Below are 21,978 nucleotides of genomic sequence, written 5' to 3'. Positions count from 1 at the left end.
TCCCCCTGGGACCCCTTCCCCATTGTGAATGTCACTGTAAACATTTTTTCAGAGCAGGCAGTGGACCACTGCCTGCTCTGAAAAAATGAAACTAAAAAGTTTCATTTTTCGTTTTTGTAATGCATCTCATTTTCCTTTAAGGAAAACGGGCTGCATTACCAAAAAAAAAAAAAAATGCTTTATTGAAAAGCAGTCACAGACATGGTGGTCTGCTGTCTCCAGCAGGCCACCATCCCTGTGAGGCCGCCATTCGCAAGGGGGTCGCAAATTGCGACCCACCTCATGATTTTTCATGAGGTGTGCATTTGCGAAGCCCTTGCGAATCACAGATGGTGTCAGGGACACCATCCTACATTCGGATTTGCGACTCGCAATTTGCGGGTCGCAAATCTGAACCTACCTACATGTGGCCCCAAATTCTTAAAGAAAGTCACAAAAGTGCACCCATGGTATATGTCGTACCCCTATAAAATATTTGTGAACTGTATTTTAGCATGGGTAAATACGCATGTGTAGATTTTCTCATGTGAAAATCTATTGAGCATTTGCAAGTTCATTTTCCCTCCAGCCACTTTCTTCCCAACCCTGGAAGAAGTTCTAATTCTGCCATTGTCAGGAGTAAATGTCCAACCTTTCTTATTATGGGAAAATATTAGAGAGAAGCTGGTGAAAATCTTTAAAACATGTGCAGGTTAGTAGGTTTGCAGACTCAAAGGCATTCCAGCCCTGGAACTATTGCTTACGGCTTCCTCCAGCCCCAGTATGCAGATCTGCAGAAAGGTGGAAAAATAAGGAAATTGCTACAGTAGGGATTGAAACTGCAAGTATTCAAGCCGTACTATGGTAGTAGTCCTGGAATAATCAGAGAGGCTATTATCAGAGCTCTTACATAATGAGATTGCTGCCATAATTTGGCGCCACACTACATGGCACCAAAGGGACAAGTAGATCTTTTTACAGGACAAGTAGATTTGAGAAGCAGCCTGTCCCGTGGACAAGTAGATATTTTAATAAATTCCACACCCCTGAAAAGGATATAATAGCTCTTTTGTTTTCCCACAGAAGTTCTCTCGTTCAGACATCTATATCATCCTCAGGTTCATCAGTATCTCATCTCCGGTGTGATCACCTACCAAGTAAATCCAACATATACAAACATCAGTTAAAACCAATCTTCAATTGCACTTTAAAACTGTTTCAGGCAGATCATTCTTACATAGAAGGGGACAATTATTTATACTCACAATAGTTTTCATATCTTAATCCCCTATGTGGCTTGCTAATTCCTCATCCATGTTCAAACCAATAGGCTGTATTGTGCTAAGGCCAGTGATGAGTCTAGATTCTAATCTCTTTAATTCTAGTACTCTATTCCCTCCTCTCTCGCTCTCTGACAGGAATTCTCTCCAGTACCACAAATCTTAACAACTCCGCCTTTTGATTGTGAAATTCTTTAAAGTGTGTAGTGACTGGATAGGTTTTATCACTATGATTGATTCCCCTTGTGTGTTCTAAGAGCTAAGCTGTATGAATGGTACTACCAATATAGAATTTGTTGCATGGACAGATTAGTGTAGATACACAATAATCTGAAATGCATGACAAATGTTTTCTTATGACGAAAGATTTAGGACATGTAGGAAAATCGACTTTTTTGACATTCTCACTGTGTTTGCAAGCCTTGCACTTACCACAGACATAAAATCCTTGAACTGGTTTACTAACTTGTCCTTGTGGTATGAGGCACTTACTGAGTGAATCATTCAAAGATGTACTTCTCCTAAAGGTGAACCGGGGATAATCATTAAGATTTTTAGCAAGTGTCTCATCTGTTCTTAAAGCTGGCCACATTTTCTTACAAATATTTTTTAATTCATAGGTACTTTTGTGGTATGTTGTAATGAACCTAATAGGTTGTTTCTCTTGTTGAATTTTACTCATTAATCAATAAGTCCTGTCTGTTGGCCTGGGATGCCTTAACTACAGCCTTATCTATCACAGATTGACGGTATCCTCTTTGGAGGAACCTTTTTCTCATTGTCTCAACCTCAAATAAAAAGGCTGTATTTGAGCTACAAATTCGTCAAGCTCTCAACAATTCTCCATATGGAATACTCTGTATCAAATTCATTGGATGACTACTGCTGACATGCAACACGCTGTTACCTGCTGTTGCTTTCCTATATAGTTTTCCTTCCTCGGTGCCAATCCGTACATCCAAAAACTCAATAGATTTAGGATCAATACGACTGGTAAATTTTAAGTTTAAAGATTTTTATTCAGAATGTCAACAGATTTATGGGCAGAATCAGCATCCCCTGGCCAAATGCAGAAGATGTCATCAATAAATCTGACCCAGAGGACTACATGTGTCTCAAAGAGATCGATATTCCCACCCATCTGCTCCTCCCACCAGCCCAGGTACAAGCCTGCATAGCTGGGGGCGAAACAGGTACCCATTGCCGCCCAATGAAGGAAGGGTTTCAACAAAAGGTTTTTAGAAAGAAATCAATATATTTTGAAGTATTCTTTAAGAGACTACCTCTGGACAAGACAATCGGTCGTCCAGGAGGATTAGTAGAATGTTTATCTAACTTGGGGAGAAGGTACAAAGCTGATTTTTTTACGGAACTCGATTTTCAGGAATTTATATTCCTCCCGTTCCAGAAGGCCTATATTTGTCCATTCTTCCAATTTCAGCCAGTACCTGTGATTGGCTTCTTTTATCATTTCTCTGTTTGACATTTCATAATTAGTAGCATCATTTAACTGTTGCAAACCTTCATTCACATACATTTTGATCGGTAAAACCACCACATTTCCACCTTGGTCAGACTTTTTAATTACAATATTTCTATTGTTTTGTAAGGATCGTATAGCCTCCCTATGTCTTAGTTCTAAATTATTCCACCTTGTGATTTCCTTGTATCTCAATTTTTTCATTCCTTTGCTGACACCCTTTTCAAACACATTAATCGCGTCATTAACAACTGAGGGAAGAAAGCTGAATTTCGGCTTGAAACCACTCAGGCAATTCAAATCTATCTCAATATTTGTATTTATTAAATTAAGAAAAGGATTAGGTTCAAAGACTCCTTCGCTGTCCAATTGACTCAGTGTTTGTAACATTTCTATATCTTCAAACAACAAATTAGATGTTACTGTCTCATTCATTGCTTTTTAACACCTGAGGTTTTGTAGCAAACAATTTCAACTTTCTAAGAAACTGAAAAAAATCAATTCGACTTTGGGTATAATTAAACAAGGCCATTGGACAAAAGGATAGCCCCAAAGAAAGTACCTGTGTTTGAGACTCAGTAAGCTCTATCTTTGAAAGATTCACCACAGTTAATTCTTGTTTCATTTTGATGTCTTTTGGCCCCTTGTTCAGACTCCCATCGGACTTGTTGCATTTTCTTGTCTTCTTGCGTTTCTTCTGGATGAATTTATTCCTCCGCAAACTCAACAATTACCTCTTCTTGATTGACCTGCGTATTGTGACGGAGACTCATTTTTACGTCTCGGCGTGTTTTAGATGCTGCGCCTGGTCGAATTAATGGTTTAGAAGTCACCAGAATCAATACGAACAGATAAGTGCATTTTGTGAAAGAATACTTTACTGTTTCGAAAAATTGACACTGTGCGATTTTCTGAAGCTGCAATGTTGCCCTATGGGAGAGAAAACACATACTGCAAACAGGTACTCCACAGCAACTTACAGGACCAGTCTTACAGGCTTAAGATGAGTATAAGGCAGAGTACTAGGCCACACCAACAGGTCACCTCGGGTGGCACTGGTGTGGCCGGGTGCAGTGGTGCAGGTCAGCGTCGGGTGACCCATTGAAGCCAATGGGGATCAGTCTGGTCAGAAAGGTGCTGCAAGTAGGGACTGGAGGACCAGTCTGGGTGAACCAACAAGGAGGTCAGTTCTTGCAATGCTCGGGGTGTAGGGACACCTGTGGTCCTCTTCTTGGTCGGGGCTGCCGGGTGCAGAGGTGCAGGGGAGCATCTGATTTCCATCACCGGAAGTGGTTGCGGTAGAGGGGGGCCTGCAGAAAGAGGCTGCATGCGTGGACTGTGGGTCTAGTCCTACTGAACCAACAAGTGGGCTCAGGTCTCTCGGGGATGTAAGGACACCTTTGGTCCTCTTCTCCTTGGTCCGGAGTGGCCGGGTGCAGAGGTGCAGTACACCATTGGGTTTCCGTCACTGGGAGCGGTTGCAGTAAAGGGGGGGAGGGCCTGCAGAAAGGGCTGCAGGCATTGGTGTGAAGGTTGCAGTGGGGAGACCCATAATGGACTTTGTCTCCGGAGGGATTGGGGACAGCACTGGCACTGTTGGCCCACTTAACTCACATGGGTGCAGTGTGTTGCGGTCCAGTGTCGGGTTTTAGGAGCCCGAGTCCTCTCTGTGTTTTTAGGGTACCTACAAAATGCAGGGAAGCAGCTCCGCTACTCCACAAAAGTTCCTGGTTCTGGGTTGAAGGCTGGCAGTCCTCCCGGGCTTTGGAGGCACAAGCAGCTGCAAAGGGCGTCTTTGTCACAATTGGAAGGCTGGCAGCGTTGGCGGCCAATCAGTCTCTGGTCTTCAATTTTTGCTTTTGCGTCTCTGGAATGTCCTTCTTTAAGACAACATGATACGAGTTTCTGGTGGCAGGGGCTCCCCTAAATAGTGAATGTAGGGGTTTTAGAGGAGTGTAGAATAGTAGCCTGGGGAACTATGTACCACTTTATGGCCACTACCTACAGGAAGTGGGCATAACCCTGTACCAGAGTTTCTAGTTCTGCCATCACCAAGATGGCAGACTTTTAAATTTCGTGTCCACATCCGGCAGCTCACCTTAGGGGTGGACATGCCTCTCTGACTACTAATTTTCCCACCTGCCCAGGTGCCAAATTGGCTCTGGGTCAGGCGGTCGGCATTCCTTCTAGGGGAAGCCAGATCTGCATAACGAGGGTGGTGGGGTATTTGAAGCCCCCTGCCTTAGAATGGATAGTGCTTTTGAATGATAGACGTGCTGGTCTGGTAACTCATGGTCACACTTTTGTTTTCTCTGTCGACAGTTACCAAAACTGAGAACACATTAATTTACCATAAAATAATTATTTGGTACATCATTTTGTTGTGGAAATGTGACTTGTTCATTAGAAATTTTCAAATGAATGTCTTAATTCAATGATATTGACATGGTGAAAAAGGTCCTCAAGTCACACACATTTAAGAATGTATAACAATGTGTGGTGAATGAGGGTTACCCTTTCTTTTATTAATGATTAAGTATCCCTACCTTCATTGTACTGAATGAGTATAGCCTCATGTTACGAACACTGGTTTCTGATGGATACAACTATCTCTTGATTCCTCACCTTATGAATTCTCCCAATGCGCCAGCATTCAACAGAAAATGTTCTTCCCAGCAAGCCACGTGGACGAGGACGTTACAGTTGCATGGGTACACACGCGATTTTGTCTGACGTCACTGTGGCAATAAGAGGTCCTCGCCGGCGTGCGGCGTCAGTTCTTTTTTCTGTGCCTTCTATGCTAACGGTTTTCTCTTAGCTCTCGAGAAGCTACTGTTTTGAAGGTGTCTTATTGTACTATGTTACAATGTCTCCTCCTAAAAAGTGAGGGTTTAAGCCTTGCCAGGAGTGCGGGGATCGTATGTCTATCACAATCGCTCACGAGGATTGCTTATGGTGTCTCAGTTCGGACCACAATGTAGAAGAGTGTGTGTCCTGCCAAAGGATGAATCCAAAGGCGCTGAAGGAAAGAGAGGCTAAACTCTTTTTAGCTAGGGCAAAGAAAGGATATCGAAGTCATCGGAGGTCTAAGACTAGAGACTCGCCATCCCATAAGTCTCATAAGAAGAGGCGCCAACACGACTCTCAGCGTCATTCTTCTATAGGTCGATCTCGATCTCTGTCTCCATCCAGACGGCGTCGTACGACGTGGGAGGTTAGTCCCACTGTAACTCCCCAGCCTCAAAGTCCTCAGGCTTCATCGACGCCATCGCTCATTGAGGTGGTTGCGTCTCCAGCGGATCCTCACTTTTCACTTGGGGCTCAAGAGTCGGTGCCGCAAGTTCCGGATCCGGCCCAGGCACCACATGAAGATCCAAGGTTTTCCTGACTCTGGGAGCGGATCCGGCGGCATTTCTGAATGCCATGTTCACTATCTTCAATAAGGCTATGGCCCCTGCTGGTACACCGGCTGGTCCCACGGGTCCTTTGGCATTCTCCTTGGGCTATCCGGCTCCATACAAGTCGGCGCTGTTCGGGACTTTTTATCAGGCTGAGGGTGCCGGTTTGGCGTCGATGACATTGCCTCATAGGCCTCCGGCGCTGAAGACATCGCCTCATAGGCCTCTGGCGCCGATGACTTCGCCGCTTAGGCAGACGATGACGATGACAGCACCTCATATGTCGATGGAGTCAACTCAGACGCCGGATGGATCCCGGTCGGGACGAAGTGCATCTCCTTCTCCCGGTCTGCGGCCATCGGTTTTGAAGTCGACGTCGGCTAACTCCATGTCGACGCCTAGGTTGGAGGCCAGGTTGAAGTCGTGGAGGAGAGGGTTGAGGCTCTTGGAAGAGCAAGAATACCAGAGACAATTGTTGGAGGAAGGAGAGATTGCTGAGCACTTGGGAGAATTTCAGGGCCTAGACTCAGCTAGTGGGCTGGACACTTCCCCTGAGTGAGATCTTTCATCCCCAGGGGAGTTTACGGAAGCGGCGGCTTCCTTCCACTCTGTTATCAAGAAAGCTGCAGAATTTTTGGACCTTCCATTGCCAGCTGCTGAAGTTAAAACTAAAATTTTGACTGAAGTCTTACATCCTTCTACTTCAGCGGAGCCCTTGCTCCCATTCATTGATGCTCTTACGGAGCCTATCTTAGAGATCTGGAGAAAGCCTGTTACATCACCAGCTGTGTCCAGAACTGTTGCTCCGGGTGATCCAGGATTTTTGCCACAACATCCAAGAGCTTGGTGGTCCAGGCTTCTTGTTCGGCTCGTTCTGCACCAGGCTCCTTTCATGTTACTCCATCGGACAGGGAGTCCAAGAGGGTGGAGCAGACGGCTAAGAAGACTTTTTCATCCTGCAGTATGGCCCTAAAGTCAGTTAATTCGACCTGTGTGATGGGTAGAAATGTGTACGCCCTGATGGGCTCGGCTAGAGCTGTAGTGCCCAACTTGCCGCAGGATATCCAGGGACAGTTCCATGAACTCCTGTCAGACACCCAAGCAGATCATCCAGTCTGGTCTGGATACTACAGACTCAGTGGCCAGGGCGATGGGTACTTCAGTCGCCACTAGGAGACATGCATGGCTGAGGTGTTCTGTGTTTTTAACTGATATCCAGGCAACTTTATTAGACCTTCCTTTCGACGGAGAAAGGTTGTTTGGGTCCAAAACGGACTCTGTCTTCGAGCGCTTTAAAGATGGTAGGGCCACAGCAAAGTCTTTGGGACTGCAGGCTTCCACATCTACTCCTTTCAGGTCCTTTTGAGGGTTTAGGGGGTTTGGCCGTGGAGCCGCTTATCGTGGGAGGCCTCAATCCACGACTCAACAGTCTGCCAACCTTTCACAAAGGTCCTTTAGAGGGCGGGGAGGGTTAGAACGCGAGGAGCCACCCAGCAGCACCCTGCCTCATCTTCCTCTGGGGGACCACAACAAGGAAAGCAGCCCTAGTTTTCCATCCATTTTAAGTCAGGCTTCTCCAGTAGGAGGAAGGTTATTTCATTTTCTTCACGAGTGGGAGTTAGTCACATCGGACTCCTGGGTACTGAATATTGTGGGGTAAGGGTATGCCCTTCCCTTTCAGGAGTTTCCCCCTCCAACCCCTCCCCGTCCTTCGTTTTGTTCAGAAGATCATCTCCTGTTGCTTCGGCAGGAGGGTCAGGTCCTTTTAGCAAAAGGCGCAGTGGAGTTGGTTCCAGAGCAGCAAAGGGGTCAGGGATGCTTTTCAAGATATTTTCTGATTCCCAAGAAGGATGGTCGATTGTGACCTATCCTGGATCTGAGGATTTTGTATTGGTTCCTCAAACAAGAGAAATTCAAGATGCTGACTCTGGCGCAGGTGCTTTTGGCATTGAACAAAGAGGATTGGATGGGGTCGGTAGACTAGCAGGATGCTTACTTTCATATCCCCATTCTCAAGTCACACAGGAAGTATCTCCGGTTTGTGGTGGGGTCGCAACACTACCAGTTTGTGGTCCTTCATTTTGGTCTTAATTCCGCACCTCGAGTCTTTACGAATATCGGTATTCCCTTACCTGGACGACTGACTGATCAAAGCCAAGTCTGCAGAGCTTGTGCTGCATCACCTCCCAATGACAACACAGTTGTTGTTCAGTCTGGGTTTTATGGTAAACGTGCCCAAGTCTCACCTGGAGCCCTCTCAACGTCTCCTGTTCATAGGGGTAGTACTAGATACAACATTGAATCGGGCCTATTCTCTGTCTCAGCGGATCCAGGACATTCAGGCGTTGAATTCAATGTTTCAAAAAAGGAGCGGTTGTTCCAATCCTCAAGGTCCTACGTCTGCTCGGTGCGTTTGCTTCTTGCATTCTGTTGGTCACTCATGCCCTTTGGCACATGAGGGCTCTCCAATGGTGCCTCCGCAAGCAATGGTTTCAACACAGAGGGGATCTCGAAGAGTCGATAACGATCTCTAGAGACGCTGCAGTGGATGTATGATGGTGGGCTGTGGACGGCAACCTTTCCCAAGGAAGGCCGTTTGCTCTATCACCTTCCAGTGGCCACGGTCATAACGGATGCTTCCACTCTAGGGTGGGGTGCTCATCTGGGGGGCCTGAAGATCAAAGGTATTTGGTCTCCAGCGGAACAGACTTTTCACATCAATCTGTTAGAATTGTGGGCGATACGTCTGGCTCTCAAGGCCTTCCTCCTGTCCCTTTGTGGTCAGTCAGTTCAGGTCTTGACGGAGAACACTACCGTGATGTGGTACATCAACAAGCAGGGAGGAGTAGGGTAGTACCTTCTCTGCCGAGAGGCTCTGCGGCTCTGGTCCTGGGCACAGGACCGTCGGATTTGCATAGTAGCAAACCATCTGGCCGGAGTTCTCAACGTACGTACGTGCGGACGGTCTCAGTCTGCATTTCTCAGCCGACCACAAGTGGCGTCTCCATCCGGATCTGGTTCTTCATATCTTCAGGGTGTGGGGTTCTCCACAGATAGACCTGTTTGCCGCTCTGGACAACGTGCACTGCCCGTCGTTTTGCTGCCACCAGGATCCGGTGCAAGGAGCGTTTCGGGACGCGTTTTAGATGTCTTGGTGCTGCCAGGTACTTTACGTGTCCCCCCCCCCCCCCCCCATAACCTTGATTCCTCAGGTTCTGAGGAAAATTTGCTAAGATCGGGCTCAAGTCATTTTAATAGTTCCGGATTGGCCGAGAAGGGTGTGGTACACGGACCTTCTCCAACTTTCACTGTGCCCTCCGCTCCGTCTCCCTCTCAGGGCAGATCTCCTCTTGCAGTTGCAGGGGCAGGTTCTACACCCCCACCTCCAGAGCCTGCACCTACATGCCTGGAGATTGAACGGGGCAATCTGAGTTCTTTTTCTCTCCTGCCAGAAGTGGTGGATGTTATCTTATTGGCTAGACGACACTCCAATAAGACTGTTTATGCCGGCAGATGGGTGAAATTTGTGGCTTGGTGTTGAGAGAAGCAAATTGATCCCTTGAAAGCCCATTTGTCTGATGTTCTGTTTGCCTTTACTTTAGCACAGAAGGGTTGTGCAGTTGCGACTGCCAAGGGCTATTTGTCGGTGCTGTCAACCTTTCTTTGCCTTCAGGATCAACCTTCCTTGTTCAAATCACCTATAGTTAGGTTCTTGAAAGGCCTATCTAATAAATTTCCTCCAACTCCTTTTCTCATGCCTCAGTGGGATTTAAATCTTTTTTTGACCTTTTTTAATGGGTTCACCGTTTGAACTTATGGATTCTTGTTCTTTAAGGTTGCTAGTCTTAAAGACAGTTTTCCTTGTTTCTATTATGTCTGCTAGGTGTGCAAGTGAGCTTCAGGCTCTTAGTGTCAAACCTCCCTTTACGTCATTCTATGCTGACAGAGTGGTGCTGAGAACCAGGGCGGCTTTCCTTCCTAAGGTTGTGTTTCCCTTCCATATGGGGCAGTCTATTACTCTTTAATCCTTCAATCCTCCTCCTCACTCTTCAAAAGAGGAAGAAAGACTCCATCGCTTAGACCTGAGAAGGGCTCTCAGTTTCTATGTTGATAGAACAAAGGACTTTCGTTTGGATGACCAACTCTTCGTTGGGTATGTGGGCAAGATGAAAGGTAGAGCTGTCCATAAAAGGACCATATCCAGGTGGGTCATTCTTTGCATTAAGATATGTTATTCATTGGCAAAGAAGGTTCCTCATGAGGGTATTAGAGCTCATTCTACGAGGGCTAAGTCTGCCACTTCAGCTTTGGCTAAACGTGTTCCTGTAGTAGATATTTGCAAAGCAGCAACTTGGGCTTCACTCCATACTTTGGATGAGGCTCAGCCGCCTAAAGCTGAACTCTGAAAAAACGGAAGTCCTCATCCTCGGCAACACCCCGTCTGCCTGGGACGACTCCTGGTGGCCCACAGCCCTCGGCAACGCACCGACCCCCACAGACCACGCCCGCAACCTCGGCTTCATCTTGGACCCTCTTCTCACCATGACCAAGCAAGTCAACGCTGTGTCCTCCGCCTGCTTCCTCACCCTCCGCATGCTCCGCAAGATCTTCCGCTGGATCCCCGCCGACACCAGAAAAACCATGACCCACGCCCTCGTCACGAGCCGCCTGGACTACGGCAACACCCTCTACGCCGGGACCACAGCCAAACTCCAAAATCGCCTGCAACGCATTCAAAACGCCTCGGCCCGCCTCATCCTCGACATACCCCGCAGCAGCCACATCTCCGCACACCTGAGACACCTGCACTGGCTCCCAGTCAGCAAAAGGATCACCTTCCGACTTCTCACCCACGCACACAAAGCCCTCCACGACAAGGGACCGGAATACCTCAACAGACGCCTCAGCTTCTACGTCCCCACCCGCCTCCTCCGCTCCTCTGGCCTCGCACTCGCTGCTGTCCCTCGCATCCGCCGCTCCACGGCAGGTGGGAGATCTTTCTCCTTCCTGGCGGCCAAGACCTGGAACTCCCTCCCCACCAGCCTCAGGACCACCCGGGACCACTCCGCTTTCCGGAGACTCCTAAAGACCTGGCTGTTCGAGCAGCGATAACCCCCCCTTTTTCCCCTAGCGCCTTGAGACCCGCACGGGTGAGTAGCGCGCTTTATAAATGTTAATGATTTTGATTTTTTTGATTTTGATACTTTAGCGAAGCATTATTGCTTGGATTCGGAAGTCCGGAGGGATGACCATTTTGCATGTTCTGTGTTGCAGGATTTCTTGGTGTGACTGGTCAGGCACCCACCTCAGAGTGCGGTACTGTTTTGGGACTCTATTCATAAGGTGAGGAATCCACAGGTAGTTGTATCCATCATAAGAACAAGTTACTTACCTTCGGTATCCCTTTTTCTGGTGGATACACTAGCTACCTGTGGATTCCTCGCAGTCCCACCCACCTCCCCGTTGCCTGTCTGGTCATACCAAGTCTTATTCATTATAAATGTATATATGTTTTGATAAATTTTTTATATAAATAAATGTTGTGCTTATATTACATCTGTATGGCTATATGTATGTATATATGTGCTATCGTGAGGTCGGTTTTCACCTGTTCGCCTTAAAGGCACATAAAAAAGGGTGAAACTGAGGTCAGCACGTCGGTGAGGATCTCTTATTGCCACAGTGACGTCAGATGGAGTCGCGTGCGGAGTCGTGCAATTGTGACGTCCTCGTCGACGTGGAGAGCTGGAAAGAAAATATTCCGTCTAATGCTGGCGCATTGGGAGAATTCATAAGGTGAGGAATCCACAGGTAGCTAGTGTATCCACCAGAAAAAGCATTACCGAAGGTAAGTAACTTGTTCTTTTGGCATATGTCACATTACGGCCCACATCAATGGACCTTCATTGAACATGTCTGACCTAGGATCTAAACCTGGCTCCTGTGTTGACCTCATTGTATGATGCTGGGCAAATTATATCACCCAGCTACACTACCTTCTCCCTTATCTACCAAAATTGAGCACCATTTGAAATACGGAGTGTGTGATTGCCAGTGTCTGAGATTTTGCAAGCATTCTACCCATCAACTTTATGTTTGCCTCAGTGCAACACCCTATGTGCATGCGGATGCCCAGGCGTTAGTCCCATGCTCTTTTTGACACAGGAATCGAGTTACAATTATTTGAAGACGCCTAGGCAGGCTTGAAACCAATCTGTGGTTGTTGGTGCTCCCTTTCAGACAGAGACCAGCCTTGGCAGTTAAGCTTGACTGTTCCTGTTGGAGCAGGGCCAAGAATGCTTGTGCTTCGAGACCTAATTTCCCTCTAATGATTGCCTGTCCTGTTTTCAGCATTAACCCTGTGACTGGGCGAGTGGAGGAGAAGCAGCCGAACCCCATGGACGACATGACAGAAGAACAAAAGGAGTATGAGGCCATGAAGCTGGTGAACATGTTCGACAAACTCTCCAGGTTGGTGATTGGAAAGGTCAGAGGTGTGCCGTGCATTGTAGTGACTTCACAGGTTTTCAATCTTGAGTTTTCAAGGTGAGCAGATGATGGTTGTTGACAAAGTTCAGGGTACCGCCACTGTGGCTTTTTTTATGCCTCTTCTGTTCTTTGTTGACTAATTGGTAGCTGCTACCTTTCTTTGTGATCACAGGAGCAAACCTTTTTAGGATTTTCTCTGTCGATATAGGTCTTTAATGATGTAAGCTTACGCAGTTCATATTTGTTGAATCCTGGGAAGACAGTGTGACAAGTCCACAATCCAAGAGTTGAGATTTGTTGAGTTTGGAAGGTGATGGGAAATGTATTGACATGGAGGGGGTAATTAGACTTTCCCTGCTAGACTTTCCTTGCTCCTTATAGATACTGACATGATGAATTTGCAGAAGGTGATGTGGCGTGCCCACCCTCCAGGTATAGGGATATGCAAAATCTGCAGAAGGATCTGGGACATGCTCGCTCTTCCAATGTTCAGATCCTGAAGGAAGGCATGGAACATGGTTGTTTTCAACGGATTTAGATATGTAGGGGCTAATAGGAGACTGCCTTTTCTGTGGGGATTCGGGTATGTTGACTGTGAATGTGTTGATGGGACATTCTAGCTCTCCAAAGATTTAGATATGTTGAATTAGGGAGAGGCGATGGGATATATTGGGATATGTATGCTTTAAATTAGGAAGAAGTGTGCAGGTGCATAGATTACCAGGGTTTTAAACCATTGTAATAATGCTATGATGATAGGTCCATATGTTGAGATTTGTTGTATGTGGTGGAGATGTCTCACACACTGGCTGTCAAGGGATTAATATATGTTGTAAATAGAGGAGGTGACAGGATATGGCCTTTCCTTGGAGCTTGACGTGTTGAATGTCGATGAGGTGATGTGACATAACCACTCACCAGGGATTAATTTTTGGGGAGCATGGTTGAGGTTATTGAACATGCCTGCTCCCTAGTGATTGAGATACAATTAGCATAAATTCACGATGTAGTGGATGGACATAGGAGGTATTGAGGGATTGAGAAATGCCTAGTGTATAGGAAGTATTGGGATATACCAGCTGTCCTTGGAATAGAATGTATTCAGTATATGACAAGGAGATGGGGAATGGCTGGTTTTCAGGAGTCGAGATCATTGAAGTTTAGATGAAGTGATGTGAGGTATACTAAAGTTGCAGATGTTGACGAGACATGCGAATTCTGAGGTGCTGAGAGAGGGTGCATTTGAAGCAGGGGAGGTTGCACAGGTCACATGAGAGTATCCTTACCATACATTTCTTCTTTCTCTTGTGCCTCAGGGAGCACATCATCCAGCCAATGGGAGTCACCGCAGATGGACGTTTGGCACCCTTGGACGAGGCGGCCCAGAAAATGCTGCAACGGCAAGAGTCGTCCGACCTGGACTCTGACTCGGACTGACTGCACAGGGTTGGAACGGACGAACAGCTGGGACTTAGAAACCAGTGGATGAGGCTGGCCACAGGAGAGACTGTTCTAGACTCCGAGACCTGCCGCTGTAGATTACCGTAGAGGAGAAGCAGAAGCAGAGGTGTGAGCTTTAGAGCTGTGAAATGTCCAGAGGCGACCATATGCCCCATGTCTCTGCTTGGGTAGAAAGGTAGAGTGGCTTCATGGGGAGCCTTGAGAGGGCCTGACCATTGCAGAGAAGAGCTCTTCCAAGTCACCTTGTACAAAGCTTTGTCTGACCTTGGCCTTACTCAAGGCCTGCACTGATCTTCTGGAGGGTGAACAGCACAAGCTTTATAAAGAGAAGCAAGCTATTTATATTGATTATTCATGTGGAAAACGCCCAATAGACACGCTTATATCCTTGGGCACAAACAACCATGGCACATACAGTGCTCCAATCCTGTTTTACTCAAGATGCGAGTATACTGCACTGTCACACAAATACACAATTCCTGGAAAGGGTGAACACTGGTCACTGCATTGTTGCTTTCCGTGTCATTCACCACAGGTCCTAGATAACGTAGTGCTAGTTTTGGACAAGCGCACACTTGTCACAAACCTGAATCCACTTACACACAAAAGCACACGTGCAACCATTTATATGTCCAGAGTGAGTGAATGAATGAGAGGGTGGATGGGCATAGACTCGGGCTGATACAGAGCCATTTACGCACTGAGATACATTGCGCACACTTTCCCCGGCGCTCATTTCACATACAACCACAATAAAACATAGTCACCTAATATATATACAAACTCCTGTTCACACCAACATGTTCTATATACATTATTGTCAGACACATTGGCCATAAAGCAATTTCTATTTTTAAAAATACCTTGCACACAGACACAGTCTCATTTCAAATGTTGTCATGTATATTCGCAGGCACATTGCATACAAATTCAGCTTTATACACAGTCACATTTCACATGCTTCACATTGAGATACATTGGACATAGTCTTGTATAAACTCAGACATGTTCCTCATACAGATATGCACAGAGACACACTGCACATGCAGAGACACATATGCTTGAGTTTGCAGAATTATGGACTGCATGTGGGTCTGTTTTAAATAACATTTAGAAAACTACTGTTCCAGGTAAGTATTGTTTCATCCATATTGCACATATACCACAAACAATCACATGTATGTACCAATGGGCACATTGCATCCACTGTCACTTATATACAAAAACACAGTCCTCACAGAGACAGCCTTGCATATGCAGTCACAGATCAGCACTTGACGGAAAATGAGACAATCTGTTAGGCTACTGTTGCATGTAAGTATCTTGTTTAATACAGACATGTAGAAATTACACTGCACATAGTTATGTCAGAGTTTTTGGGAGACATGTGGCCAGTCTGCAGTCAGTGGAAGGATCAGCATAGCCTCAGGAAAGCACCATGCCAAATCAGGCTGAGTCAGTCTGGCACAAAGGGGAAACTGCCTCAAAAGCATACTACTGCACTATGTATAGTTGCAGATGAAGGTCATAGAGCCTATCCTAAAGTTATGTCCAGGCTGTCCATGTTGTGTTATGTGTTCGTCGTTTCCCTGCATCGGAAGTTGTGCCCAAAAACCAAGGTTGATCTGTTAGTGTCATAATTGAACTCATAGTGGGCCAACTGGATAGGGAGTGGTTTAACAGAGACTTATGGAAGAACTCAGTCTTCCAGATATTCCCGAGCTTTACATGGTCTCCCCACCTAGAACTGGTAGTGGCAGATCGTTCCATAACTACACCCCTTGTCACACCAACATGCAAGGTCCCAGTCCAGCTCAGCTGACTGCTGGAGCCTTCACTGTGTTATGTTGCTTGCTCGAGGAAGTCAAGCCTTGCTGTATAGACTGACCGCCTGCCTAGATAGGCAGTCGGTGTTCCTGCTCCCAGTGGCTACATGGGGCTAGGTAGGACTCCCAGATTTCAATTCTCCTGCATAGTGAAAGCCAGTGCATCGTGGTGAATACTGAAAATGTTTTGCTTTTTCAGGTGTGAAAAAAGCTCTGATCATTGGTTCTGTTCATGGAGGCCTATATAAATACAGGGTTCTTAGGTGTCCTGGAGGTGGGAGAAACTGCAATCTCAGTTTTTTAAAAACAACACAAAACGTATTTGCAGATGCCATCTGTGGATCTAAAGGAGGTGCTAATGATTTCTATGCACCAACACCAACGCTTTAAATAATTATGCACAGCTACTGTTTTGAACTTTTACATACGATTCAGGCGAATCCAGTCTCTAAATTGTAGTCCAATTTTATGCATAAAACCGTTGTTGCCCTATGAGCCACAATAATGTACAATTTTATTTTAAATATAAAATGTTTTTATTAATTTATTCCACAATTTATTAAAAATTCTTTAAAGGAGAGTAACATTTTCTAAAGAAACACAAATCTACATGCATTCATTCAACAATCCTACATAATTATACCGGTTTTGAGAACTTTCTGAGGTTTTAACAAAGAGCTCCCTTTCTCAAGTATCTTGCCCTATCATCTGATCAACAAGTAGCGTCTACAAGAAAAATAAAAGCATGTTTTCATTGCGTTTCAGTTGTGTTTAGTTTTTTTATAAACCTTCATCAGGACTATAAGTAACATAAAGATTACGTAAAAATAATTGTACCAAAACTTAACATATGCATCTAGTGTTTAACATCCTTTAAATTTTCTACCCTTACGCGGTCAATATTACCTCTTCATCTCCTCGTACATCATTCTGCAGGGCTCCTGTGGAGACTGTGCTTACATTAATTGTGCTCTTAATTGTTGGGAACACAATATATCAACTTCTATGAAATAATTGTTGCAAACATTTTGTTTACACTTAATTGACAATTGAATTTGTGACTTACTAACAGTATCACAGTGTAATCATACATCTGTACACTTTCAAAATAAAGATTCCTTGGTTCTAGAATCACTTTAACATGCACAATGATGCTGAATAAGTTGTATCGCCATGGGTCTTAGGTGGTTCCTTTAATAGTATACAGTAACTAAAAACGCTTAATTAATTGATGGATCCTATATTGTGCATTATATGTTTACAAAATCCATAGAATGCAGTAGTCTTTAACTCATTTTACTGGAGCACAAATCTTTGACACTGATTCAGATCCCAAGTATATGCAGACTGGAGCCTTCTGATAGCAAAAGCTGGCAGTCCAATATACGAAGAACTAGAAAAGCCAACCCTAGACAGTATGGCATGTGCTTAGTACTGATGGGTGGGTAGTCATAGTGTAATATTCTTGCCATGATGCAGCTGGTAATTGCATGAGCTGACTGCTTCTGCATCAGCTGATGTTTTATCTCCTGAGCAGTCAAAGTAGCCTGTCCAGAGTAAGGGGTTACAGGTTGGTGGCAGGCAGTGGAACCAGCATACTGAACCACAACATGTAGATCTTTGTTTCTTTCTCACCCTATCGAGGTAAAAGGTGTTTAAAAACTCAGATGATGGCGGATAAAGAGGCATTGTAGGCTTGTGGTCGAAATCATAGTCATGCTGTGTCCATCTAAAGTCGAGGCCCACAGAAATAAAGAGAATGTGTTTATTTGGAAGACTGTTCCTGCAACTAGATGTGGAATAGTGTATAGAATGTAAATCTAGAAGGGTTTCAAGCTGTACAATTGGTGTTAAAATAGGTTCTTCTGTGAACAAATATAATAGATGCACCTTATGTTGCTCAAGCTAACACCTTGTATGCGGCAGTCAAACTTTTCATATTGAAATCAGAGCAGCACACTAGTTTTATGTAATTAACCCTTGAGCTACTCTGAAACTTGCTTTCTCTTAACCTTAAAACAAGACCCAGCTTCAAACGTTTCTCTGGTGGATGGCTGGATCACATCAGACTTCAAAAGCCTTAAATATATTGTCAACGGAAAAGCAAATGATGGAAGAATTTCGATTAAGGATCCGAGCATATATAAAACACCTGTAAACATAAACTGCCTGGTCAGACAAATCACAAATAAGAATCCTGGCAGAAAAAAAGACTCAAAACTCAGCTATAAGGAAGATGATCCAGTCGCAACTCAAGACTATAATAAACGTGGACGGTCATTAAATGTAAACCGACACTCTTACTTGAGGGCACTGTTCTCAAGTTACAAACAGCGTCTCTCAGAAGCATGTATATCATTCTATTTACTGAAAAAGATTTATCTCATGACAAAAAGCTGGTATAAATATACTGATGTTTTTATTGTTCACATCAAAATCCAAAGCAACTACCTAGAAGTCTATTTTAAAATGTCAGGTGGCCTAATGCATTAAAAGAAAACCGAGAAGCAGGAAGAATAGACTTTTATGTGGACAATGTTAATACTTGGTATCCAGGCTACCAGCCTATTGTAAGAGGGAAAAGTTGACAACCACATAATTTCAGGTTGCCTTCTGCGTATCTGTGTATTTAATATATGTATCCCTCCATTTTCCGTATCCTCAACATACATGTGGAAATACAGCCAGTGCTCTGTCAGTGTATTATTGTATAGGCAATAAATAGAATGGGGACAGAACCACTACACTTAATACCATGCAACTTATTGGTAAAGGTTTTTCAAGAAATTCTCACTTGCCTTTCTGACTGAAAGTTCAGAAGGACGTCAGCCTGTCCTCTGCCTTGCCCAAATACGCAATGTCTCTGCCAGGCTTCATATGAGTGTATGATGCCCTGCTGTGTTGAAGGTGTCTGACAAATGATAAAGAGATAAACATCGGATGGCGTTGTAGCCCTGACAATGAAGAAAAGTGGGGCAGTTCAGCGATAGAATACAAACGGGGAAGGCCAGACTGCCCATTAACCTAATTGGGCAAGTTTCTAGATGAATATCTGCATCAAAGCCTCCAGAGCTAGTCTAGTGCAGATTTAGGACTACATTACATGCTTTATTAGTATAACTAAAGAGAAACGTATTGCTAAAACAAGTTTCTTCATGATACCTCTGTATCACTGTTACTCCTATAAACAAATGACTGGCTCCCAATCACCCTTGCATTGGTTGACATCCTTAATTCCCCAGTATTGGATCTTTCATAGATTCACATGTTTGAATCCTTCCCCTTTGTCGAAGTGGGAGCCCCATTGTACCATAATACAGCAGTATGTTTCTGATGGATACAACCACCTGTGGATTCCTCACCTTATGAATTCGTCCTTGCGTCAGCATCCGACGGAAAGTCTTCTTCCTAGCTGTCCACGTCGACGTCATAATGGCACGGCTCCACGTGACTCCGTCTGACGTCAACGTGCCAATAAGATGTCCTCGTCGGCGTACTGACGTCAGTTTTCCGTGCCTTCGACGCCAACGGTTTTTCTTCCTGGCTCGTTGTTAACTGTAGCACTTTTTGGTGGTTACAATGTCGCCTCCAACAAAGTCCGGTTTCAAGCTGTGTAGAGAATGCGGGGGTCGGATGTCAGTGACCGACCCCCATTCGGAGTCTTAGTTCAGAGTATGATGTGGAAGGATGCTCTTCGTGCCAGAGCATGAATCCAAAAGCTCTGAAAGAGCGTGAGGCGAAGCTTTTCCTGGCAAAAGCGAAGAAGGGCCATAAAAAGGATTCCTCCCATACTTCACCTAAGAGGCATAAGAAGCGGCGTCATCATGACTCTCGGCGCCGTCATGACTCTCGGCGCCGGTCGGAGCGAGCCGATCGAGGTCTCGGTCTCGGTCTTCTCGACGCCAGAATACATGGGAGATGAGCCCTACTGTGACGCCTCAGCCCGGGAGTCTGGAGTTGTCGCCTGATGTACAGCAGACCTCTGCTCAACAATACCCAGCTTTCCCGGCTCCAGGGACGGATCTGGCTGCATTTTTTAATGCAATGTATGCCGTGTTTCAATCCATGGCCCCTGCTGGTGCACCAGTGGGTCCCACGGGGCCATTGGCGTTTGATTTGGGCTCTCCGGCGCTGTACAAGGCGGCTCCATTCATGCCCTTTTGCCCTACAGAGACTGTCGGTTCGGCGCCGAGGGTATCCCCTAGCGGGACTTCACCTCTTGTGACAGTGGACCCTCCATCACGTCAGCCGACTCTATCACTGCGCCATCCGACGTCGATGATGTCTCCTTCCAGATCGGCTCCATCACCTTCCTATCAACTGACTCCGCGAAGGTCTTCGTTGGACTCCGTGTCGGCGCCAGTACCGGCGCCGGGTGAGACTAGGAGTCATCCATCTCTTCCTGAGCCTTTTCGAGGTTTGAAGTCGTCTGCGTCGATGGACTCTTTATCGACGCCGGCCCTAGAGACACATCTTCAATCTCGTAGGAAGGCATTAAGACTTTTGGAGGAGGAGGAATATAGACAGCTGGAGGAAGGAGAGATTGAGCCTTCGGATCAGTTCCAGGTTCTAGCCACTGCAAGTGATCTTGATACTTCTCCGGAGTGGGACATTGCGTCTCCGGGGGAGTTTACAGAAGAGGCCGCTTCCTTCCATACAGTGGTGAGGAAGGCAGCAGAGTTCCTGGACTTGCCTTTGTCTGTGGCGGAGGTGAAAACTAACCTGCTCACAGAGGTACTGCATCCCTCTTCGTCCAGTGCTGACCCTTTGCTGCCTTTCAATGAGGCTTTAACTGAGCCTATATTGGACTTATGGAAGAAGCCAGTAACAACTCCTGCAGTGAACAGGGCAGTGGCAAGGAGACATAGGGGCGCACCAGGAGATCCGGTTTTTCTATCACGACATCCAACTCTGGAAAACTTAGTAGTCCAGGCGTCATGTTCCGCGAAGTCTGCTCCTGGAACATTCCCTGGAGTCCCTACTGATGGGGAGTCCAAGAGGATGGAGCAGTCTTCCAAGAAGATCTTTTCCTCATGCAGTATGGCGCTTAAGGCTACTAATTCTACCTGTGTGCTGGGCAGATACGTCCACGCCCTTATGGACTCCACTAAGGAGATGGCAAAGGATCTGCCACAGGAGATACAGAGGTCGTTTGGATCCCTTTTTATGGATGCGCAGGCGGCTGCTCAACAAATTATACAATCTGGCCTGGACACTTCGGATTCGATAGCCAGGGCCATGGGAACATCTGTGGCTACTAGGAGGCATGCCTGGTTAAGGTCCTCTGGTTTTTCTTCTGATGTTCAATCCACCTTAATGGATCTACCATTTGATGGGGAAAAGCTGTTTGGGGACAAGGCGGACTCTACCCTTGAACGGTTTAAGGACTGTCGGGCGACAGCTAAGTCTTTAGGCTTACAGACCTCTGCTACAACCTCTTATAGACCTTTTCGCAGGTTTCGGGGGTTCACTCGTGGCTCTGCCTTTCGGATGTCGCAGTCCTTCGCCCAGCAGCCTGCCAATCTGCCCTATCATGCCTTTAGAGGGCGGGGTAGGGGTAGAGCTAGAGGGCCAGCCCAACAGCTGTCATCTTCATCATCCTCCTCTGGTGGACAACAGCAGAAGCAGCCCTAGTTTTCTCCACTTTATCATCCATACTTCTCCTGTAGGGGGAAGATTGAGGTGGTCATTCTGACCCTGGCGGTCTTTGACCGCCAGGGCGGAGGACCGCGGGAGCACCGCCGGCAGGCCGGCGGTGCTCCAATGGGGATTCCGACCGCGGCGGTAAAGCCGCGGTCGGACCGGCACCACTGGCGGGGTCCCGCCAGTGTACCGCGGCCCCATTGAATCCTCCGCGGCGGCGCAGCTTGCTGCACCGCCGCGGGGATTCTGACCCCCCCTACCGCCATCCAGATCCCGGCGGTCGGACCGCCGAGATCCGGATGGCGGTAGGGGGGGTCACGGGGCCCCTGCAGTGCCCATGCCACTGGCATGGGCATTGCAGGGGCCCCCGTAAGAGGGCCCCTACATGTATTTCACTGTCTGCTGCGCAGACAGTGAAATAC

General features: G+C 46.3%; 1 protein-coding gene across 3 annotated transcripts in view; it reads left to right on the top strand.

The window, feature by feature from the left end:
• The window catches only part of LOC138246390 (synembryn-A), a 294,113-nt gene extending 277,443 nt beyond the window's left edge, over window positions 1-16,670 (top strand). For all 3 annotated transcript variants that reach the window (XM_069200965.1, XM_069200963.1, XM_069200966.1), the window contains 2 exons: window positions 12,489-12,608; window positions 13,943-16,670. In XM_069200965.1, the coding sequence (XP_069057066.1) occupies window positions 12,489-12,608; window positions 13,943-14,063 (241 nt within the window). In that variant the 3' untranslated portion in view covers window positions 14,064-16,670. The remainder of the gene's footprint in view (window positions 1-12,488; window positions 12,609-13,942) is intronic.
• The last annotated feature ends 5,308 nt before the right edge of the window (window positions 16,671-21,978 follow it).

The sequence above is a fragment of the Pleurodeles waltl genome, chromosome 7 (genome assembly GCF_031143425.1).
Source record: "Pleurodeles waltl isolate 20211129_DDA chromosome 7, aPleWal1.hap1.20221129, whole genome shotgun sequence".
Lineage (NCBI taxonomy): Eukaryota > Metazoa > Chordata > Amphibia > Caudata > Salamandridae > Pleurodeles > Pleurodeles waltl.
The sequence above is the reverse complement of the archived record's forward strand: the minus strand, read 5'-3'. Positions and strand labels throughout refer to the sequence as shown.